Source organism: Hippoglossus stenolepis, chromosome 10 (assembly GCF_022539355.2).
Source record: "Hippoglossus stenolepis isolate QCI-W04-F060 chromosome 10, HSTE1.2, whole genome shotgun sequence".
NCBI classification, from domain to species: Eukaryota; Metazoa; Chordata; class Actinopteri; order Pleuronectiformes; family Pleuronectidae; genus Hippoglossus; species Hippoglossus stenolepis.
Window position 1 is genome coordinate 16,702,260 of NC_061492.1, and position 25,098 is coordinate 16,727,357.

At 44.5% G+C, this 25,098-nt stretch overlaps 1 protein-coding gene across 6 annotated transcripts in view; it reads right to left on the reverse strand.

Moving 5' to 3' along the window:
- Nucleotides 1-1,532: 1,532 nt before the first annotated feature.
- Nucleotides 1,533-25,098, reverse strand: part of tiam2a (TIAM Rac1 associated GEF 2a) — a 98,279-nt gene continuing 74,713 nt past the window's right edge. For all 6 annotated transcript variants that reach the window (XM_035167966.2, XM_035167968.2, XM_035167962.2 and 3 more), the window contains 12 exons: nt 14,369-14,596; nt 13,023-13,091; nt 11,852-11,977; nt 11,341-11,449; nt 7,981-8,160; nt 7,085-7,203; nt 6,567-6,675; nt 6,216-6,274; nt 5,985-6,087; nt 5,624-5,717; nt 3,850-4,004; nt 1,533-3,541 (listed from right to left, as the gene is read on the reverse strand). In XM_035167966.2, coding sequence (XP_035023857.2) covers nt 2,838-3,541; nt 3,850-4,004; nt 5,624-5,717; nt 5,985-6,087; nt 6,216-6,274; nt 6,567-6,675; nt 7,085-7,203; nt 7,981-8,160; nt 11,341-11,449; nt 11,852-11,977; nt 13,023-13,091; nt 14,369-14,596 — 2,055 coding nt within the window. In that variant the 3' untranslated portion in view covers nt 1,533-2,837. The remainder of the gene's footprint in view (nt 3,542-3,849; nt 4,005-5,623; nt 5,718-5,984; nt 6,088-6,215; nt 6,275-6,566; nt 6,676-7,084; nt 7,204-7,980; nt 8,161-11,340; nt 11,450-11,851; nt 11,978-13,022; nt 13,092-14,368; nt 14,597-25,098) is intronic.

A 25,098-nucleotide genomic window follows, 5' to 3' on the forward strand; every position in this document is an offset into this window, starting at 1 on the left:
TGAAAAATAGCTCGAGATGCTCCCTCTAATATTTTCTGTCCACACATATTTAAATGTCTGCTCATCACAATATCATGAAAAAACCCTCTGAGTGACTCAGTGTAAAACTGCGCTGGGGGCAGAATACTAATCACGGCCCTGACATATAGCTGTCCCTGTGTAGATTAGTGGAGTGTATCCCAGTGAACAGGTGGTGGGTTGGCAGCAGGTTGTAACAAGTGTCTGAAAGACCCATTTCATCCAAAACACACAAATGTCCTGATGAGTCTTGTTTCTGCTAAGATGAATTGTTTTGGAGGTTTTCAAAGCTGAAAAGTGACATTGAAAGAAGAAAGATCACATTCACTATCTTATATATTAAAATTTCAATTTAAAAGACTAGAATTACCGCCCTGTGGTTGTAACCAGTGCTGCTCCAGTCTATATGATATTTTTCACCTGACTCATACTGTGACCTTTGAACACTGAAATTCAATCAGTTCATCTTTGAGTCAAAGTGATTACTCAAGGAATTCCATGAAGGCAGACTTGTAGAGATATAATGTTCAAGAATCCCAGCGACCTCTGACCTTAAACCACCAAAATCTAATCAGTCCAAGTCTGTATTTTGAGAGCACATTTCTAGTCTTGATGACCACTCAAAGCACTTTACTGTACACTTTTGCCATTCACCCATATTCATACAGTGCAGCTATGTGCCACACAATTTCTGGGATCGAACCACCGACCTTCTGGTTAGTGGACGACCCACTCCATCTCCTGAGCCACAGCCTATATAGCCTAAAAATATGCTGTGAGGTTATAGTGATCTTAACCATTGATCATGAAATCAGTTCTAATCCTTGAGTCCAAGAGAACATTTGCTCCAAATTTGAGGAAAATTCCCTCAAAGTGTTTGAATCTGACGGGCAGATGGACAACCTGAAAACATAATGCCTCTGTCCACTGGCTGTCATGAAAACATACAAACACACATAGGTGCTTTAAACACCCAAGTATTATTCTATACACCTACTTGTATGGTAGCAAATTAAGACTGGATAACCTTGTAGATAATAGAGCTAAGACCTAAAAAACATCCTTTCAATAATTATTAGGGTATTTTCAGTCTGCTGACTTCAATATAAAAGAATATTAATAATAGAAAATCAAATTGACCTTGTGGATTTGCTAAATGTAATCAGAAAATGTCCCGGCATGCTGCATGGCTAACTGCACATGTACGAGATCCGAGCATCGGGTATAGCTTTGTTTTTAAAAGTCTTTCTGTATCTGGCCCACTTCTGTCAAATAATCATATATTCTATAGAGGATATACCTTTTCTTCCAGTGCCAGGATATATTGGTGTGTTTCTTGTGACAGCTAATCAGGGATGAGTGCGGCGAGTCGCGTCCGGGGACCGAGTCTGATAAAAGACTCACTTCCCAGCACTGCTTCTACCTGTCATTACAACACAGAGGATACGCAAAAAAAACCCAAAGTGACAAGACATCGAAAGGGCGACTTGAAAGCAACGTTCCTCCAGACATCATTCACAGATAAAACTTTTATTTAAAAAAACAATTCCATAAAATAACGGAATCGAGGGGGGGCATTCACATTCATTGGTATCCTAGCATTAAAGGCATGGCAGCTGAGAAAGTAAGGAGCGTTGTTGTTTTAGTGGTTTGCCTTTTTGCGTAGCACCTCAACCTGAACTCTGCCACGGCAAACAATGACTTACAAACAATATCAGCTGCTTTTATTGCAAATTCCTGCCTTTACTTCCCGTCTGTACAGTGTCAAGTTTGGATGAGAGAATACGTCAATGTGTCGAGGATAGAAAAGATGATATATATACACAGGACATGAACATGAAAAAGAAACGTTGGGTTTTACACATTATTTGCGGTTCAAATCATTCATCAATGAAGCAGCCATGTCTCAAAGCGTCCGTACATTCAAATGCATTCACTGGAAATTACATTCTCCAGCAGGCTACATTTAAAATGAAGTGTATAAACGCCAAACTGTTTTTATTTATAAGAGTCGACCAAATCTTTACTGTTCAAGCCTTCACCCAAAACCTGCTAAGATATACATAATCAAACCTATTAATAAATAAAAATAACAGCAGTCATAACATTAAAAACCTGTACAAATAAAAAATAGTTCAATTATATAGGCAAACAGTGTACTTTAGTGCACAAAATACCGCAAAAAAAGGCTTTGTCTTCCTCTTCATTTAAGTCAATGTCCCTCCTTATCTGGGACTCGAGCTCTGTGGCTCAGTGTCTCCATTCGTTTGGATTTTTTTACAGATATTATTTGGAGTTAGTGTGGACCTACAGTCTTTGGTTCTGTGAAAACTAAATACTTCATCAATCCTGAATGTGCCAGAACTGTCCCAGAGAGCCGACGTGATCCTGAAGAGATATCTGCACTTTTGTGGACCCGTCTTTCAGCTTTTGGGACTGAGGGACCAAGGACGTTTTCCCAGATTCTTCGGCATGAGCTGCGGGGCAAACTTGGAAGGGGCGCATCCCACAGACGGCTTGAGGTGAGGCAGCGAAGACCAGAGAGCCGAGGAGGCCGTGGGTACGCATCAGTGCTTGCGGTCATCATCATTGGGACAGAAATCACCTAGTTTCACCTCTCTGTGGCAGCTTCCAGGCAGTGTGAGTCTGTTATAAACCGACTTCTGAACTGAGGCACAGCTTCACATCCAGCCTTATAGAGCAAGCGATGAATTACAGGAGGTTCCCCTACTGCAGTGTACGGCCTTGAGTCAGCCACTCGGACCGAACGACCACGAACCTGTGGCGTGGGAACAGCATAGTCTCGTAAGTGCCGCTCTCTATGGGGAGATGGCATTTCCAGAGTCAGTGGCACAGCTCTCAGCCGGGTCATAGAAACAGTCTTCATTGACGACAGACGTCAGGCTCTGGACGCTGAACTCTCGCTCCAGCAGCGCGTTGAGGTCCACCATCCCTGGCGATGACGCTGCGTCCGTGTGGTCGTCCAGTGACCTGCTGTGCTCCTTCATGTTCAGCAGTGCAGCAGGACTCCTCCTGAAACTGTTGGGTTTCCTCTTTACGGCACTGAAGTGTCCTCGCATCAGTTTGGGTTGGGTCTCCGGAGTGTCCCCGATGCCCTCGGGTTGAACACAGGGCGCCAGCGCACAGTTTGACATTGCGTCCTCCGAGAGGTCAAGCTGCAGGAACTGGGCCTCGATGGTGCTCATTGGGGAGCTGCTGTCTCCGCTGTCTATCCTCGTTGCCCCCTCGCTAAAGCCGTCGTCATCCTCGTCACTCAAAATATCCGACTCTTTGACGGAGGCGGAGCGGGCTTGGGATTTGGATGCAAGTGTCTGAGAACAGTTCTGCTGGGCGGGGAGGACATGTGAGTCAGAGGTGGTGCGGGGGGGAGGAGCTCCGGATAAACTGCAGGTTCCGCTGCTGAGGCTTCCCTCGTCTGAGTCTGGCCCCAGCTTCAAGTGTCCTGGATGGGTGGAGAGATCTCCAAGTGGCTGCTTACACAACCAGGAAGCTCTGGAGGAACCTGGTAACGTAGGTGGAGACGCAGGTTAGAAATCTTATCTGAGCAAAACACTTGGACCAAAGGCCCTTCTAGTGCATTATGGCTTAAAAAAATAAGTGTTACAAAGTTGATAATGTTTTTTTTTAAAGCCAAATGACCTTAAAGGCTAAATGTCAGCCAGGAAGAATCACAAAGATTACACGGCGGCTCAGGCTGTATTTATCTATCAGGTCCCACCAGGCATCCACACTCTTTTTCAGAAAGCTGTGTCTGGTGCTCGTGTTTGATTGATCATTAGAATTTTCATAAGAACCCTTCTGAACACTCACCAAGCCTGGCGGAGGAGGGCAGGGTGCCACGCAGAGGGGCCAGACGCTCCTTGCAGCTCCTCTCCAGCGTCCCGTCGCTCTTCATGGTCCTCCTCACGTTCTCCCTGAGGATGGAGCGGATCACCTTGATGATGCTGACCTTGCTCTCCAGCACGCTGAGGAGGACACAGACGAGGTACCATAGTAACATGAGCACAAGGTATTTTTAAACTTGATTTCAGGAGCTAAATACAAATTAAGTTAATTGGTCAGAGTCCCATTGTGTCCCCCAATGTCATGGGTGGTTAAATTCATTAGCAGTGATCCCAGTTTCTCACTGTGTAATGAGAATTAACAATTTGTTCCCTGTTCACATGCAGACACTTTGTACTAGTAAATGCTACAACACTGTTTTAGTTTGGAGTAAACCCTACATTCATGGGAAGAAAGGAAATTGCCAATCACCCAGTGTCTTCTTTAGAAACCATAATACGAAAACAAATGATCATTGGACGACAAATGACAAAATGCTTAATCAATAAGGGACAAATTTAAACATTTACATTTTTGTAGTGAATACATTGCATTTTCTTGTGAGTATTTTAAGTCATGTTGAACAGAATGGATTCAACTTTTGGGAGATACACTTAAAAAGAAAGACGTTAGATGACTGAGATGACCACTTTTCATCTGTTTGCCAACTATGGAGCTACCGTAGATTAGCTTAGCTTTGAGCCTGGAAACTGGGAAACCGGCTCCGTTCAAAAGGGAAAAAAAGTGTCTGCCAGCAAATCTAATACATCTTATGTGTTTATTCTGGACAAAACTAAGATATAATGTGTTAAATAGAGAAGAGGAGCAAGAAGGTGTTTTTTGTTCTGGACAGAGCCAGGCAGTGGCGGATCTAGGATTTTCCTAAATCAGGGGCTATAATATGGGCCACATGTTACACAGAGGATCCAATTATAGATCTAAAATTAATTCCTTGTTCACTGTTAGTGTTACAGCTTTGCTACAAAGCCAAACAGTATTTGATATATTTTGAAAGTTGTTCCTTGTTCAAAAAAGCTTAGAAAACCTACTGACAGGACGGGGGGAAATCAGATTTCAGCTGGGGCCAGTGCCCCCTGGCCCTGCACCTAGATCTGCCCCTGGAGACAGGCTAGCTGTTTCCATTTTTTATGCTGAGCTAAATGACTACTGCCACACTTCATGATTAAAAGGCAGATGGATAGGATGGTAATAATGGAAACAGTAGGGTATAGTCAGCACCTTCTCATTTTAATACTGGTTTACCTTAATGTGAATGTACCTTAGGGAATAACTCACTTTACTTTAAGTAAAGTAGGTATGAAAAAGTGAAAACATAATTCCAGTTTATCACAACTAATGACTTATATTAAGATCTCTGAAGAGTAAAATGACAACAGAATCTGTCTGATCATCTGGATGATGGTGGGAAAAAGTCTGATAATAACGGTAAATAATATTAACCACTGCACAGTGAGAGGGTTATTATTGTTCATAATAATAATAAATAACATTATGAGTATGCTCACTCAGTTTTTTTGGTCCTGCGAGAGTAATATCACGATTTTAGCAATTACTTTGAGTACAGTGTTATTATGACTATGAGGAAATAGTCGCCAAAAGTACAAAGATAAGAGCAAAGTTGCAATAAACCTTCATTATCCTTTGAAATACAATTATTCTTGTGTGTGTCACGGGTAGAAAGACCATGGAATGTCAACCAGAGTTAATCATGACTGATTGCACCTAAAGTGGAATCTCTGACCTGCTGCACAGCTGGAACACGGTCTCCGGTCGGCCCTTCACTTCAGACCTGGAGTGAACCAGCTCCCAGATGCAGCTGCTCTCTGTGCCTGTTCCTGCGAGAGCGAGGAAATAAAGAGGGAGACTTTTAATCACACTGTCCATACATGGTTTATGGTTTCAGGAGGAGATAAGGAGGGAGGGCGCTGAATGAAAATGCCAGAGGAGAAAAAGTGTGTGTGTGTGTGTGTGGGCCAAGACAATGAGCTGAAGGGTGTGTGTGTATGTGGAAATATGAGGGGGAGAAAGAACAAAAAGATTTAGTGGATGTACTTTGTGAGTGATTTAGTGGGGCTAATGTGGCGGCGCGCCAGCCCTCTTACCTGCAGTATTTCCCAATCTGACTTGCAGCGCCGAGAGCGGGATGAGCCAGCGGAACTTAAAAGGGTCGGAATCTCCGTGAGAAAGTGCTGAACGAGGGTTGGCCTGGTCATCACATAAAAATGCCACATGAGGGGGTGGTGGGGGGGTGGGGGGAAGAGCAATGATAAGTTTCATAACAAAGATTTAATGGTATGTTGAGAGGAAATGAGCGCAGCAGACACAATACGTACCATCTTCTTTTTCAGCTTGTTGTTTTCCCTGTAGACCAATATCACCGCTTTCTTGAACACTGGTGAGAGGGAAAACAGAGGCGTCTTAGATCTGACTGCGAACGCCTCTTGGGGAAAGCCGACACCAACCCACAGAAGCATTTTAGATGCTGGCTTGAAGCTTTAAAGTATATATCCACGCTACAGCTATGGGTATTGAAATTCACTGAGATCTGTTTAAGCGTTACTGCTGGCAATTCTGTGAGGCTCCGCTACAAACCCAATTCTCTCGGTTTGCGCTGTTTAAACATTTTAACTGCAAACTGGGGACTTGGTAATGTGTGTGTGTGTGTGTGTGTGGGCGAGACTCACCAAACACGGTCATTTCGGGGTCTTTTCTCATGCGACCCAGCGACGGATGCGGGTTGAGCCACACCACCGAGGAATGCATGAGAAACTCGCCCATCGAGATCTCGGTGACCTGAGAACGAGACGGGAGGGGTTCAGAGGAAGGGGGGGGGGCGGAGACAGAAGAATAACATGTCTAACATATCTGGTTTATCGAAGAGCCTGTTTAAATCCATTGAAAACATACAGCACCCTGGACAACATTATTTAGCATTCAGTTTGAATATTTATACTGCAGCGCCTACAAACTAAATATTCCATCAATTTGTAAATGTATTCAGTCCCTAGAGGCAATGCACAGAAGATGGCGTAAACAACATGAGGAGCCAAACAGCTCCACTCTGATGTCTTGGTGTTCTGCTGGGTTGAAGCAGTTGAAACTTATTGTGGTAAGTGTTCGGTATTTATCAAAATGTACAAAAGATGCTACTTTAAATATAATGTTGGAGCTTATAAACCTGATTCAAAAAATGTGCATCTACCTCCTTATCGTGGCCGGTGTGCTCAGCAACGAGCTGATCAAACACGGAGCCGTAATCCTCGTAGATCTTCTGCATCTCGTTGATGTGGCTGGCCACCTTCTCCATGGCTTTCAGGGCCTCTGCAGCGACAAGAGCAGAAGTGTGGATCGTACATGAGAGGGCTTTGTACGACAGTGGCAGGTTTTATTTGCTCATCGTATGAGCACTGTGTGGTGGTATGTGCCAAATCTTACGTGCCAAGATCTCTCACTTATACACGACAGCAAGTGTGAGCATATGTAAATATTTTGACGTTGGATATGCACAGGTGCATCATGGAAACGTTCTTTTTTGTAATTCGATTAAAAAGCTAGATTCATTATACATTAAGTGAAATATCTGAAGACATTTTTTGTTTTTAATTTTGATACATATTCAGATATATTACATTTTCCCTTTCTTAAATAACTGATGAAAAACATTGAACTTTTAGTTTCAATATTAACATTTTTGGAGATGCACCTGTACACGGAAACAGTGGGAGCCTTCTGTCCATACTCTGCATTCATTCAGTCCCTATTTGTGAACGTCTTCTGAAGGTTTACGGATACGGACGAAATAGAGCAGTACCACAGGAACTCATGGGGGGGCAGTGTTGCCAATAGTTCAAGCAAGACGATCATAAGCAGGACTATCATAGCACACAAGGAAGAAATTTCAACAATGGCTGAACTTTTTGAGTAGAGACTTTAAGAGTTGGTAAGAAAGTGACAAACAAATGAGGAACGTCATCACAACCTCCTCGACCGTAACCATATTTATTGTAGGCAGAAGCTTTCGCCTCTGCGCTGCCCCTAGTGGATGTATTACTCAACAAACGTGCATAAATGTAATTGTACATGCGTTTCTCTCCGTACCGTTGAGGTGGTAGTGCTCCTCGCTGTCAACGTCAGTGAGAGAGACCAGCTCCCTGAGCAGCAGGGGGTACTTGAGCACCCTCTGCACCGGTTTAATCAGGTAGGACTCCAGGGTGGATGAGTGCTGCTTGGTGGGGTTCCTCGCATCCAGGAATTCCTTGAAGGCCTGATCTGTCTTAGCTGAAATAAAACACAAACACTGTATAAATATGGATCTTTAAGCAGGCAGCGATCGTTGTTTTTCATGTTTGTGTCCTCAAGGCAACATAGCTAGAGATGTGTGATGTCAAAACCTGCTGACTCTGCATTGCATATAATTACTCCAGTGCAGGCTGGTGCAGAATCATGGTGCAATAACATGTCTCCAGTAGAGGGTAGTGTAGGTTTCTTCTCAACCTACCACGACGGCTGCACTATTTATAAGCGTAAACATCTGCTAATGAATCCATTATACTCAGCGCATCACCTTGGAGGATTGTGTTTTCACACAGTAAAAGCAAAATGATGATGAGTTACTTAACTACTCTTTTGTTTACAACCTGGTAAAAATTATCATGTTGTGGCAGTTGTGTTTCCACTGAAGCCAAGAGCAACGTGTAAAATATGCAGGTATAAAACCGAACAAGCCGTCTGTAAAGGTGCTGACATTTTCCCAGTGCAGCGTTCTTCCACAAGGCGAACTAAGGGGGGCCATTAAAGTATTAATTGTAGCACTCCCAGCCACAGACAGGCAGCCGCATCGACGCCTCCCTGAGTAATTGGCAGGCAATTAACGAGTCGACAAATAAACAGGGGAGCTGAGGCAACCCAGTGCCCTTGGCATGATGGGAAAGGGAGGGGAGTGATGAGGATGGCAGAGACAGGCAGACACAGGTTATAATTACTCCAAGGGTTTGACAAACACCCACACATTTTTTTTCCCTCTGTGTCCTTGGATCAGCTGGTTGTGACCAGGCTGCGCCGGGTGTTCTGTGTCATGCTGAGCGACCCTCTCCGTGTGTGTGTGTGTGTGTGTGTGTGTGTGTGTGTGTGTGTGTGTGTGTGTGTGTGTGTGTGTGTGTGTGTGTGTGTGTGTGTGTGTGTGTGTGTGTGTCCACTGTGCAACCACCACTTTGTTACACTGTGCTCTCCAATTATCATGCTACATGTTGATCTAATATTAGTGGTCAAAGAACAGGGTGTATAAAACCCTGTGAACCTGCTGCTGGCATCTTGTCCCTTCACTCATATACGTGCAGCCATTTTGGCTCAAGTTGACGCTGACCACAGACTCAAGTACTTAAGAATAATCATTAGGCTAAGACATAAGAGCGATTCAGAAAAGGACAGCCAGTCATTCTTCACCATATGAATCCAAGTAAAAAATTAGACTGGCCCAATAATCCCCTTATGGAACCATTTAAATTCAATAGATCCTGGTTTTTATTTGGATCTGCACCAAATTACACACACTCATAAATATCAAGATCTATGAATTTTCTCTGGGAGATTAATGAAAAGGTAAATTAATGAAATTAAAAATATAAATAAACATCCTTGATGATCTCGGAAATCCCAAGATGACATCTTCAAATGACCAAAAGTCCAAAATCAAAAGATGTACAACTTAAAATAATAGAATCTTTTTATTTAATTCATGATTATCATTATTTATTATTATTCACTATAATAATAGAATGTCCCTCAGTAGAGCGCATACCTCTGCCAAGGCCCAACATTCCCTTTGAAACCAATCAAGCTACACCGAGGATAAAAATTAGTCTCCTAAACCAGTCTGACATTTTCATCATGATCCATGAATAATTCTCTGGGAAATCAATGAAAATGTTGAAAAACCCTATCTCACAAATTAAATACTCTCACAAATGTTGGATCCGGCCCCTGATCTGGATCTGCACCAAAATCTTATGGGTCACCACATCCTTCCACTAAGTTTCATGCTAATCTGTCCAGTAGTTTCTGCGTAATCCTGTTAAATAACAGACAGACAAATGCTGATGAAAGCATAACTTCCTTGGTGAAGGTAAAATAAATAATAACAATAATAATAATACATTAATAAATAATTATAAATATAATTTTTTTGACGGTAGGCTTCTGTTTACTTTTCGGATCGCAGATAACAGCTCATCTAAAAGTAACAGAGCTGTTTTCCTGTGAAATAAAACATTTATCAGTAATTATAACTTTTGTGATTCTTTAAAAAAAATATTTAAGTGTGCAGAAAACCCATTCACACACAGTGCTGCTTTGGTATCCTTATTTACCGCATTTTATTCTCATCTAGATAATTCTGACCCATCAGACATTTTTCTCTCATCTAATCCTATTAAAAATCCATTCTGCAGCTTACTTCGAGGAATATCCCATGCAATTCGGGTAATGGGGCAGATTTAAGCAGCACAGGGGGTGGGGGGCAATTTTCTCCTCCCCATCCCACTTAATGTCATCAAAGAAGCCGATCCCCTTACAGTTCCCTCCGCACCGGGCAGCGTTCCCAAAAAGTGGCACAAAGCCCCACATCTTAACGGGCGTAAATCAACTTTAAAACTTCTGCTCTGTCACACGCTGTGGAAGACGCGAGGAGTTATTATGGCCACTCATGTTGTTACGGCCGCATATCTGCCACCAGCCGACAAGGTTATTCAAAGTCTGCGCATAAATAAACGTATGTATTTGTTTAAACTTTGTCTGCTTGTAAAACAGGTAATGTTTAGAAGCGTAGATGAGGAAAAGAAAGGCGAGGGAACTCTGCTTTTGTCAGACTGATCATTTGTGTGTTGGAGCATGATGACGATGGGACAGGGCTTGCAGTGAATTGAAGAAGTATCGCTCAACCTCTTAAAACATTTAGCGCGTTTCCCCCACAATAAGGTTTCAACTGCTTTTCTCTTCTCTGTAGGTCACACTTCTATGCATGTGCAATGTTACGTTTGTGCCGGTGTAACAACAAAGGGGCGGGTCGTCCACTGACAAGACGGTTCGATCCCCAGCTCCTCCAGTCCTTGGGCAAGACACTGAACCCCAAATGGCCCCTGATGGCTGTGCCAACAGTGAATGAATGGTGTGATAGACAAGGCCCTGCGTATAGAAGCGCGGTATAAATGTGTGTGTGTGAATGGGTGAATGAGTCTTGTAGCCCTTTAAGTGGTCAATAAGACCAGGAAAGTGCTATATGAACACAGTCCATTTGCCATGACTATAAGTTTGATAGGTTCCCTGTTCAGCTGTTATGAAGCAGACAATAGGCTTATTGGGGGATTGGGCAGAATATGTGTCATAAAGCTGCCATCTCTGGCATTACAGATTTTTCTATTCACGATGTGTGATTTGTCTCGGTTAGCACGTCTCTGGTCGTACCTCTCTCCAGGACCTTCTGGACCTTGATGTGGTTGGCACAGAAGCCGCTGTAGAGCTTGAAGTGGTCGGCGTAGTAGAGGAACGAACCCCCGAGAGAAAACAGCAGCTTCTGTGAACGCAGAGAAAGACAGGGGGTGAGTGTTGCCACACAGAAGCAGAGAGGGGGTGGAAAAAAAATAAGAGCGAGAACATGTGAAGTCGTGACCCAGCCTCTGTCCTCTCTCTCCTGGGGGACGATTCAAACGCCTCCCCTCTGTCCTGTCCCTCTGGTCTAACCTCTTGAGAACATGAGCTTTTAGCAGCTCACAATCCAACCAAGTCAACCACCACCTGGATCAATAGACCCCACACCTTGTCATATCGAGGCTGCAAATCAGCCAACGATGCTGCTGTCACACATCACTTCCATTATTTATATACCACAACATCTCAAACATCACATGTGCGTTTGGAAAAGTGGCTGTACACTGCATCTGATGTGTTACTGTGTGTGTGTGTGTGTGTGTCTCACCTTAAACTGTGAGGGGGTCTCCAGGGTACTGAAGTCGGGCGAGGAGGCGATCCGCTCCTCCAGCGTCTGCAGGAAGACCCTCTGGAAGTCCAACATCTCGGGCAGGCTGCCGAACAGACTGTCCATCTGAGGAGGAGGGGGACGGGGGTACAGGGGTAGTTTGGAATTGTGGGAAGGTGATGGATAAGGAAGGATGTAGGGAGGAAAATATCAGAGAAAAGGGGCAGAAAGGAGAGGAAACATGAAGCCACAGCAAAAAAACAGAGCCCAAATAGCCCAAATGGCTTGTAATTCATAACAATCAGTCACCCAGGCACCCTGGAGTGTTATAACACCTCCGATCTGATGGATCCATCTCTGATAGAGGCACTCAGGGACAAACTATAACCCTGCTAGAAACACAACACATATATACACACACGTATATAAAGATGTACAGTCTAACACACCCTCTCTATCACACAAACCCAGGGTCGACACTTCCCTTCATTAAAAGGTGTTCAGGGTCTAACACGCCCTTGTCCGCTTTGTGCCTGGACACATCCCATTGTCCCATAATGGCCTTTTAATTTGCCCCAGTGCTCAGTGGCCTATCGACTAGTAGTGTATCTTGGGAGAGAGCGAGAGAGCGAGAGAGAGAGAGAGAGAGCGAGAGAGAGATAGAGAGAGAGAGACGTCCTGTGTTGGAGGTCACGTCCGGCACATGGACTGGAATTCGGTGGTCATTAGCAAACTGCAGCTTCCTTATGTGTTGTCACAGCAACACAAAGACACGTTTTATTTTAATGGGGGGGGAAATAAATCCCACTTTTGCACTGAAATCAGTGGAAAGAAATACAGTGGGACGTGAAACCAAGCTGAATGCTTAAAGGGTAGGTTTCCTAGTAAGATTGGCCTTTATTGGCGTGTCCCTCAAAGGACGCCAGAAGGTCAGCGGAGGGGGATGCTAATTTTTCCTCCAGCCCGTCGCAGTGGTAATGAGGGAGCTCTGGCCTACGAGAGTTCATCGCCATCACCTCTGGGTAATAAACGCTCAATGAATTCAACGTTCTATATCACCTCAACGCCTCCCAGGACATGCCTCTGGGTGCTACATGCTCCATTCTTTCCACACACACACACACACACACACACACACACACACACACACACACACACACACGTCACTTACCTCGTCCAGTGTGAGGAAGCTCTTGTTGTGCAGGGGTTTCAAGTAGATCTCAAACAAACAGGCCAGGTCCTGCAGCAAAAGAAAAATTGTTAAATTAGTAGGTTAGTGAAAATGAGTCAAAACCATTCTTTAGGCCCACGTGCCATTTAACATCCTTTTCATCATCAGATCACTGCTTATTCTCACTTTATAACCTCTTTCTTTCTCCATCCCACAATGCCCCCCCCCGGCCCTTTAATGGGGCTGTAGCGTGTCTTGGTATCGGTGGGGATATTCTCATTAGGGTGATTTATGAGCTTCCTTCTCCCCCTCTGCCTCATCCCCTTCTCCTCACTACCTTTAGGCTCTAGCGGTGCACAGACTCAGGTGAGCAGGCGCTCCGGGAAGACGATCACCTCCCTCAATTACAAATCAAAGGCAGGTTGAAGAAAGAAGAGGGCTGCACGGGGAGGGAAGGGAGTTGATGAAAAATTAGGAGATAGAGACGAAAGGGGAAAAGAAAACGTCAGCCATCCCAAGTTTTTCAGGCACAAGAAGATCATGAATGTGGCTCCATTATGTGCGTCAGCGAGGAGAAGGTCGTGAAGGGAAAAAGCAAAAGGGCAGCGAAATGATTGGGCGGGAGGAAGATAAATGAGGGTCGATGTGACACAATAAACAGCATCTCTTTCAGGTCTACTCTTGTTGATGACACATATTACTAAGCACAATATCTAAAAGGAGTAATGAGACAATATTCACTTTGCGAGGTAGATGAGAATGTGTGTTTGTTATTTAGCAGGATTACACTAAAACTACTGGACAGTTCACCACGAAACTTTTCCGTTGATTTCTCAGTGAAGTATATGGGTTGGTATCTATAAGTGCAAAATTGTTCAGACTTAGATAACAGTCTGGACCTAGCAGATTTAAATGCTCAAGGGTGTTGGCTTTTCCAGCAGCTGTATGGTAACAAATAGGACAGTAAACCTGTAACTGCCACTAATGTGTAGCTGAGAAATGTGATGTCGCCTCGGTTATGTTTTAACTTAAGGGGACTGTTGGGCCTTGGCGGAGGTATGTGCTCTACTGAGTGCTATTCTGGTCTCAACTGCTCTCGGCCAAGAAATAGTCAGGCACATAATAAACCTGTTAAAGTTGTTGTTCTAACACTTACGTTTTTGATCCGATTAAAAGCAAAAGAGCTGTAACATGTTTATTATTGAGCTGCTAGTAGGCAGATGTTTTACCCCTATTTACAGTCTTTAAGTTAAGCTAACTGGCTATTGGCTCCTGTTATGTGTGTCATTACAAATAATTGGAGCATATATTCTAACAAGACAGCAGTCAAAGATGTGTGGTCTCACCTTCACGTAGGACTTCTCTGTGTCCACCAGCTCCTGGATGACCTTTCGTAACCTCTCAGTGGCGCTCATGTGCCTGGGGCAAGGTCTGAGCAGGGTGGCCTCCCCCGCGGGACCCGACCCCAGCTCGCCTCCCTGCCTAACCCGAGGCTCCTTGGCGTCCTCCATCAGTCCTCCAGCACCTGAGCCTTCCTGAAAGGACTGGTAGAGAGTGCACACTGTGTCCACGCTCTGCAGGGGGCAACAGAGAGAGAAGGGAGGTGTATTTAGGTTAGGAAGCTCAGGGATTATAATTGCCAGATGGATAAAAAGAGGATCATACTTGTTCTAAGAATTTGCATGCATGTGCCTACAAACATATTCTCCAAGATGCATTAATATTCCTCTTTTAACCATTCACCACTAATGATTCCGGCTCCACAGTTGTAAGAAATAATGACCTATACTTTCCTACACTGTACATGGCCAGCCCCTCTCCTGGGCATGCTAATGACAATATGGAGATTTGGTTGTGCACTCCAAGCTAATTGGATTTTCATCAAAGACTTTAAAGTGCATCTGAAAGACTGACTGGATATCCCAGCAGTGAGTATTATAGCAACTTACATGCTTCCTCTAAATCCATAATGGATAGTTATGCGGCTTTGTGTCACATCGGTTTCAGAAAATGTGACATGCCGAGAGGTCCCAGGTGGTCATGTTAGGAATAGTATGCATTTCCAGGAAGTGAGGGAGGGGGGTAAAGAGCATCTCACTTTCTAAATTTAGCTGCTCGTTCAGAAAAAGTGAAACTTCCTCCAGCCCTGCTTTGTACTTCTTTGAAAGGTGGAACCCCACGACGAAACCCAGCGTCGCACCATTTACAGAGGTGTTCAGTGGAGACAGATAATGCATTATTTTATATTGGGCTGAATTGCCTGGGGTACAGAAATAACTATCAGCTGTGGGCACCGTACTGAGAGATCCTGCCTGTGGCGGGTAGGAAACTGTAGTCTGAGCAACTGTGGCAGAAAATTAAACATGATCAGCCTCTCTGTTCTACTTTCTGGGATATACATATAAAAAGGTAGTGAAGAAAGCTGCTACTCTGCTGACTGTATTATAGCAAATGTACTGTATATGTACACTTAATCAAAATTCAACCCCATTTCTTTACCTGACACAACACTCAAGCACATCACATCATCAACTGCACCAAGCTTTGCTAAACTATAGGGAACAAACTCCCGTCAATTATAATGTCTGCGCTAAAAAAAGCCTCATAATGGCCAGTTCTGCTTGATTCAAGTAAATAACATGATGTAGTGCTATAATGTGCGGCCGGTCCTTACAATCAGCAGAGGCTGATGGGTGCCAGTAATAGCAGGTTTTAAATCCGCTGCACAGCAACACAGAGCAGTGGGACAGCCAATATGTGCCAGGAGGCAAAACAGCTGCTCAGCACTCTCCATAGTCCTGTGTGTTTGCGCGTGCGCGCGCTCTAACTTGTACTTGTATCTTTGTGAGGACCATTTTGAGCATAGACCTTTTCTCGCTTTTTCAAAGGGGTATTAGTGAGAGTAAAGACTTGCTTGTAGGGTTAGGGTTAGAATGAGGTTTAGGTTTGGGTTAGGCATGTAGTTGTAATGGATTAGTTAAGAGTAAGGAGTTCGGGACAGTGTCCTCACTAAGATAGAAATACAAGAATGAAAGTGTGTTTATGTACCATTTTGAGCCTAAACCATGTGGAGTGAGCACATTTTGGAAAAGAGAAGGCATTTTGGCTGGTACTATCTTTCAGACCCAGGGTTGTTTTAGGGTTAGGTTTAGTTTAGGGTTAGAGTTATGGTAAGGGATGGTTATGGTAAGGGTGAAGGGAATGCATTATCCCAATGAGTGTCCTCACTCGATAGAAGTACAAGAATGTACGTGTGTATGTTGTGTGTGGGGGGGCATTCTGCTTCTGAAAATACTGCATGAGCAAGCACGTCTGAACAACTGCACAGTAACAAACATGGATCGATAAACCCTTCATTCTCACACTGCAGGCGTCGATGCACACACACACAAACACAAACACACACACACACTTGCTGAGATGTGTTCGAAAGCTTGTCTGAGTCACTCAGCTCCAATACTGGTGTGAGCTATACCACCCACCCACAACCTCTCCCATCCAATCCACTCCCAGAGAGCCCACAGACAATCTGGGCTTCCATTAATAAGCCTGCGACTCATCAGCTAGCTCATTATAGCACGGCCACTCCAGAGACCGGCCCGCATTGCAACAGTATATAGAGTGTGTGAGAGAGTGATGGACTGAAAGACAGAAAAGAGAGGAACAGACAGAGAGGGGGGGGGGGGCCTCTCCTGTGTCTTCTGTGCACGTCAGGGCTAAGCCTCTTTCAAGTGATCCACCACCCACAGCAGCACTCCTGTCTGGATCTCTGGGCTGGTGATTAAGAGGGGGGACAAATGTCTTCATTTGCACTGGTGGAGGGGACCAACATTCAGAATGCAGAGCAAGACGTATCTGCGACCACACACAGGCTGTCATGACAAAAAACATTATGCCCCATTCATCATCAAAACAGTGACTGTGTATAAACATGACTGCTCCCAAAAGTGGAGCCGAAGCGTCTCAATCGCCACCTGGTGGCTGGCTGCAGTATAAGTCATAAACTCTGTCTCCTCCATGGTACTTGATGGGACATGGACCAAACAAAAAAGACAAAGTACACAAATAAATGTTTCTCAAAGATAGTCTGTCATTTTAGGTAGTTCTTATCACACTGATGTATGTTCGATAACGAATTAAGCAGGAATTTTGTTTTTTATTAATTATTTGAAAACTTCATGATTGACAGATGTGACCTCGCCAACTCGGCTCCATCCCCCGATTGCAACTTTGCAGATAATGCAACCAAATGTACAAGATGTATCCAGGATATTTTGGCTTCATTTCTGGACAGAGGGAGGGAGTGGAGATGTGTCATCCATCTTAATATACAGTCTATGGGTCTAAACGAGATTAAGAATCGACATGCCGGCAGCTCTGTGAAGTTGCGGTTATTGATGCTAAATGCTAACATCCGCGAGTTAACATTGCTGACACTGACAATATTAACGTGCTGATGATAAGCAGGCATGTTTACCATGTTCAACATTTGTGTGTGGGCTTACAAGGTAACCGTAGCAAATTAGGGCTGAAAAGGGCCATACTGCTGGCTTGTTATTTTAAATCAAGTTCTATAAATTTTTATACTTTTTATTTATAGTGACTAACTTTCACTATCCCACTAAAGATCTGCTTCACACACTGATGATGGTGCCACACACAACGACACTCAGCCTTCATTCACAAATACACGCTCTGGGAAAACTCCATATTACACCAGGCAGACAGGCAGACAGGCAGGCAGGCAGGCAGGCAGACAGACAGACAGGCAGACAGGCAGACAGGCAGACAGGCAGACAGGCAGACAGACAGACAGACAGGCAGACAGATGAGGGGAGGGGAGGGGAGGGGGCTGCCTGCAGGAAACAGAGGTTGAGGGATATCAGAGAGACATATTTATCAAATTGGCCACTGGCAGCTCCAGACAGGAGAGAGCAGCCCAGTGAAGATAGATAACAGTCATATCTGCTGTTAAATTTAGCTACAGGCGCCCCCAGAAAGAGGAGGCCTGGCCAGGGTACCACACACACACACACACACACCACTGATTGAGTTAATTCTCATCCACACCTACACACTGGAAGGACATGGGCTCAGGTTCACATCGAACACATACAAACACAATGATGGAGGAGCCACAGTGTTGAGGAGGGGAAAAACTGAACAGATATGCTTGCGAGTAAATACGATTTTCATCAACAGCAAACTGCAGAAACCTGCATTGGAGCACGACGAGAGGAGGCAGAACCAAAGAGGAGGGGGAGGCGGGGGACTACGAACTGTCATGACTCAGGAATTGCAATAGCCTCACGACAATCCTACCAACACAGCCCAGCAGCTAGCCCAAATAAGCAATTAAGAGTCGAGGACAGGAGTCAGCAGAGGTTGAAGAAAAGCCTGCGAGCGTCGGAAAGGCGAGTGGATTCGACGGTGCTGCTGCGGGTTCATATTCAGGTTTTCTCCCTGACAGCTGTCAGCTCCGCATCACACTTCTACCTCCTCTCGCTCGATTAAGAAAAGAAGTCTTCGTCAACCCTTGCAGGGTAAAAAAAAAGAGACCTGAGAGTCTGCTGAGTCAATTTGTCTCCAGCAGCATTTCTTTCATTTTCAGTCAGTTTTCATACAAGCAAACATGTTGTTCTTTAGCTAGATGTCAAAGTGAAAGGTTCGTTCCACATTGCTAGAGCCAAATAAAAATCTTAATTCTTAAATCGTTTTCACATTTTCATTCCAAACTGACCAAAGAAATTCCCATGACATAAATCAAGGTAAACCTCCCTCTCATCCCTCTGAAATTAAACCACATTGACACTTTAACCCAGTTTGGTAAAGATGCCTTCCTGTCGTCCCTCTTGATGAGGTGCTTTTCCAAAACTGAATCAAATTTCACAGCGTCAATCTTCCTAAATATTTACTTGCTTTCTTGGTCCTCTGCTCACCATGAAGAGCATCCTGTAGAGCAGCCTCCACGCTGCTGTGGCCTGACGCTTGGTCCTCCGGGCCAGCGAGCAGCCCTTCCTACGCAGCCTGCCCCCCCTGGACGCCGGCATCGTGGCTCCAGAGACGGCACTTGATTCGACACACTTGACCAAACTGGAGAAAATATCTGAGGCAGAACTGAGGAGTTGGCTTTACTCTGTTTGAGATCTCGCTCCATCCACAACTATTATTCATCTGATGGTCAGTACACCTCTTCTTCAACTTTCCTCACACTCCTCCTTCCCTGTGCTCTCTCTCTAATTCGCAGCTGCCCCGCTCTCTCTCCTAGGCCCGGGGTCAAAAGCCCCAGTCTGGAGTACACCTCGGCCTCTGGGGAAGAGTGGACTTTGATGGGGATTGAGCCATTGATCCTCCGTCCTGCCGTTCTGTGGGCGTAGGCAGAGAAAAAGTGCTTGCTGCCGGCTTGTTTTGCATATCAATCAGCAGTGGACGGTCTGGCCACTTGGTTTGTGCAAATACAGGGGGGATAATTCCCCTCGTATCTGTCTCTTTGCATCAGTCCTGGTTGGCCCATGTCTCTACCTCCACATCCTGCCATCCATCTCTCTGCCCATTTGCCACCAGATATCTCCACTCCTACTTCCTCTTCTGCTGGTTCCTCCTCTCCTTTTCGGCTCTGTGTGACCTCTCTGGTGTGGTTTCCAGAGAGCTGAATGGAGAGGCCGGGGGCTGTATCAGTGTCCAGTCTCTCAATAGCGGCAGTACAATGTAGACTGTTCTGGCTTGTTACCTCCACACACAGAGGAATGGCTGACTCAAAAATGGGAGGCTCTGAGCCGGTGGGGGTAACGGGGCAGGAATGTTAACTATGGCCTCGCACAAGAATAAAACGTGACATGTATCACGCAGTGCTTACACATGGAATAAATAAACAGAAGGCCGCACTGGACACGAAAACAGAACTTGTTTCCAAACTGACTTTTTTATAATTCATTTTCAGCACTTATTCTTTGGGAGGATAGTCAGCTGATTGAAGGTGTAACGATTTGCATGGGAAGACTTTGTCCCAGGTACATTATCATCTGGTTCCCTATATTAAGACAGGGTACAGTGTCAATTTGTATGCAAGGGTTGGGTGATATGTTAAAATGTTCCAACTGTGCAGGTAGTCCCCCAATCCCTATAACATTTTCAAGAAATAAGTTATTGGCCTTAAGCTTGTTGCGAAAAATAATACAGAATCCCCTATTTGGGATTATATTGGTTATTAAACCAGATTTTAAAACAATTTCTGTACCTACTGATTGGATTACGTCGGACAGCTTGATTGTCATTTAGTCACTGCATTGCATTAGGAAAGGTGGAAATCAGGGCAACAAGAACAGTTGTTATATGGCCCAACTCCAAACAGCACTTCCTATCAGTGTAGGTGATGAATTCCCAAGGAAGCAGAGCTCCCGCCTTTAAAACATTATTTTCAAAAGCCCTGAAAAAAAAAAACAAGCTGTGCACTCAGGCTGCTGGGCTGGAAACACTGTGATGACTGTCAGCCACCGGTGACAGTCTCCATCTCCATTTGATGTTCCATTACTTTCTCTGCCGATGAAATGCTGCTCAAATCAAAGGAGAAGCTGTGCGCTTTACCAGCGGAGAGGCCACATCGTAGCAGAAATAAGCAAATATACATGCCGAGGGAGAAGATGAAGAAGAGTAGGCAGACTGGTGATTCATTTGCCATGTTAGTGGGCCACCGTGCCACGATGCCATCTTCTTTGGAGAGCCCAATAAAAGAAGACATGGGCACATAAATCAAACAGAGTGGATGGGAGGAGAGAGAAAGACGAGAGGGAGGGCTGATCTCGTTTTGCTCCACTCAAGCCCATTTATGGCTTTTATTATTCATCCTAAACAAATATTATTCCACAAAGTCTCAGAGGGCTTTGGGAGAGGAGTGTGTTTTAATAATGAAACCAGCTTCAGACAACAGCACCCATTCTACCGCGTCCCCTCGGCTGTTCAGACCCACTCCTGCACGACTGCCACTGCAAAGGCAAAGGACGGAAAGCTTGATGACAAACAAGTCTTTGGAATAACTAATGGTAATCCCTGTGCTGCCCCCAGTACCCACACTGACCCCAAAAACACTCGATCTGGGTGGTTCAGAGGGAAAAACGATGCAACCTGGACGAGCCGCACCACACGACTGCCAAGGGGACAGGACACAAAGAGATAACACAGCTGCTGAGCGCACAAGGTGACTATTGATAGCGATACACAGCCATAAAGACCATAACTGCTAGTCAAACCGATGCAATCAATTCTAATAGAGCCCATACTGCTGAGATAACATCATGACAGTAAAGAGACGCGACAACACTGTGACCGTTTGACCTGCTCCCATCTGGCCACACCATAAACCTTGCAAGAGGACGCTTAACATTAAAGATCACCAGGACAGGGCTGTGTGGAGAGGGTTAGCTGGGACAAACAGCGTGCTAACCTGCTAATGTTTAGGAAGGGATGTTTACCATTCTCACAGTCTTGGTGTTAGCCTATGAACATTTGCTAATAAGCACTAAAAACAATGTCCCATGGGGCTGATGGGAAGGTCATTTTGCAAGTATTTGGATAGAAACCTGTCCTGGAAAAACTAAAACTGTCGTAGTTTTCTAGTAAAACTGTGTCAGATGAAAATGGTCAGACTTCATCCTCTAGGTGCCATCTGTACCATATTGTATGGCAATCCATCCCATGATCTGGACCAAAGTGGTGGACCAATACCATCTGACCAACACCGCCCACCTGTCACCACTAGCATGGCTAAAAACTAGAATGGCACTCAGTAGAGCACACACCCCAGCCAAGGCCGAACAACCCCCTCTAATTTTATCAAGTTGCACCAAATTTGACAAACTCATAGATATCAGTTTCCTAAATGGGCCAGATTTTTTTTCCATCTAGAACCATGAATTATTCCATCGGAAAATGCTGAAAAACACCCAATCTAACAAGGTTAAGAATGTGAAAACAAATTTCAGGATCTGCCTCCTGATCTGGATCTGTACTAAAATTCAATAGGTTCTTTCCTTACCAATACTGCATCCTTTTACCAATTATCATGGAAATCCGTTCAGTTGTTTGCAATCTTACACACAAACAAACCAACCAACCCACCAGCAGACAGGGACAACATACCCTGCTTGGTGGAGGTAATCATTTATATATATTGTGCATTCATAGCATACTACAATTCTTTTGTTCTTTAAAATGTATATTACAATGCAAAATAAATGCAAAAGAAAAAGCAAATGAATTCTCCGACTGTTAAACTAGTCGAGACTCGCATTTCTGGAGATATTTTTATAAAAATATGCTCACAGAAGGTTGTGGGAGTTGTGTGAAACTTTGCAGCTCAAGTGTTAATAGTCTCAGCTTCTTCAGCTAAAATCTCCCCACAGCCCATAATAGTTACCGGTTGTTTGTCCCCTTTGGCCTCTCGGTGGCAGGACAAGCAGGCGGCCATGTCCTGAGCCAGGCAGGCCAGCTTGTCCCTGAGGAGCCGTCCCAAACTGAGCAGCGCAGAGCCCAGCAACAAGTCCTTCTCCTCGGCCTCGCAGCCAGACGGCCAGAACCAGCACATGGACAGGAGCGAGCACAGGGCCTGAGCGAGCGACTGGTCCCGCATGAAGAGCTCAATGAAGGTGGTGAGGTAGAGACACGACCGGGGAGCTTCATCGTTCACCGGTGGGGCAACAATAGGTATGGCCACTGCCATGGATGCTCCAGGCAGCCCCTTTGTGGTCATTCTAGCCAGACCTGCGTCATGTTGGATGCTCTTGGTCGCTCCTGGGCTCCTTCCTGTTCAGTTTGTATCTGCCTTTCCAACTTGTTTACAGTGGAGTGGACAGACTGCAGCAGGCCAGCATTAACTGCACTGACGACAGTAAGCTCAGATTATTAGCTAGCTCACGGCCAGATGGCGGCTGATGGGCTTAGTCATAACACACAGACACACACACACACAGACTCTCCAAATTACCCCCCCCCCCCAAAACTTGCATCCCGCAGACAGACACACACTCCAGTCGGGTAAAGGAGCTTCTGCAAAGTTTAGAGAGAGGATGGCTGTAGCTGCAAGGAAGAAGGGATCTTGTTTGAAGAAGATGATACAGTTGAATATCCGTAGGCATCACCAAATCTTTTTTAAGTCCAGCACCATAATAAGAGATGAGGATCAAAACTGAATAATTCAACTTCTCTCTTAGTCACACATTTTTTATATAAAGTCTAAACACACGTTTCAAATTCCTCTTGTCTACTGAGACGTGTAGCAAAATGGAACGTCGAGACCAAAAAAAGAGGAAGAAGTAAGGAAGCAGGCACAAATGTTGCAGTCTACTTAGATATATACCTTCTTCTCATACAGAGAGGCCTAATAACATCACTGTTTCAATTGAGTGAATCCAGCTGAACAGCACAGAGAAGTTTTGCCCCAGTCTTTTTTCACAAGACCATTTACTGTAAATGCTCTTACTCAAATGTCTGGACCAAAGCAAAGAGGCTTAAAATGTCTGTCCACTGTTTAACCTTTGGTTTATTACAAGACATGACCGACCAAACATACAACTTCTCTTTATGGGCTAAAATCAAAGTCACAGTTTTAATTACGTAATGGAATTTGACATTAAAGTGACATGGCTGTAATCTACAAGCAAGGTCAAGATATGAGTCTGCACAATAAATAAGATGCTGCTTTAGTGGGTTTCACAACATTACACAAACACAGGAAACTAAGGCTGAATTATATATATTATAAGTCAGTATCAATACAATAATTTATTAAATAATTGCATCTTCAAATGTGTCAATCCCAAAGATATTCTGTTTACTAAAAGATAAAACCTAAAATCTTCAGAAGTGAGAAGAACTATAGACTGTATATAAAGATGAATGACGCATTTCCACTACCTTCCACGACGAAGCTACAATATCACGCAATACGAATGCCACCATCTTGGCTCATTTCTAGCAAGTAGCAATCGGGGATGGAGCCGCAGTACAGATGTCCCGCTGATAAATGCGCTTGACCAATCACGAGTCCGTCTCAGCTGTCAATCATGATGTTTCACCCCTTATCTACTGATATGGAGGAGGTGGAGTTTATGACCTACACTGCAGCCTGCCACTGGGGGGCAACCAAGACACTTTGGCTTCACTTTTTGGAGCACTATCTTTACAGTCTATGGCTGAAATCACTATGATTGTGAAAAATTATTCCTACTATTATTCAACTGTTATGCAGGAAGGTCTTGGGTTTATATAATTTAATGAATGAAGTGAAACATTTTCAAAAACCAAAAGGCATTGAGTTTACTTTCATGGAAGATTAAGAAACACAGCAAATGTTCACCGAAGCAGGGATGTGAGGGTAATTCTCTGCACATCCTGGTATGTTCGTCTGTTTGTGCATTGATACACGAGTGTGACTTCCCTACAGTGGACTGGTGCCATGTGGTGGCACCGCACCATGCCAGATTACTTCCCGTGTCCTTCCATCTGTCTACTCCGATCGCCTGTTACGCTTTAGATGTGTGTGTGTGTTCACGTGTATGCGTGAGAAAGTGTGGATCACCTGCCAGTCAAATACAAATTTTCAGTTTCAGTAAACAGGCGGAGATGAGGTGTGGCATGAACAAAATGGAAGCTGCAGCTTTTGAATTTGAAGACACACATCGTCTCACTAAAACAAATGCATGCATGTGAAATCAATTCAATTTCAGGTGCCTCATGGGAGTTATCCGGGACCAATTCAGTTGACTTCAGCAATTGATTGGTTAAGCTCATAATGGAACCACAGCATTGTGTTAAACCAATTGCTATGGTGCACTACAGCCAAATGTATCGTTAAGTAACTCGTACACAAAGGCAGCACAAGCCTGATGGTAAACAACACTGTCAACTGTGCCTAGTCAGCATTTCACCTCAAACACACACACGCAAATCTCTCTTGTGTAATAAGCACAAATTGGAATGCAATGGACCAATTAATCAAAAGGTAGTCAGTCTGGGGAGGTGGCCGATTACAACGCATGACAACAGGCTTGAAATTACTCCTTCCCCTCCATCCATCTCTATT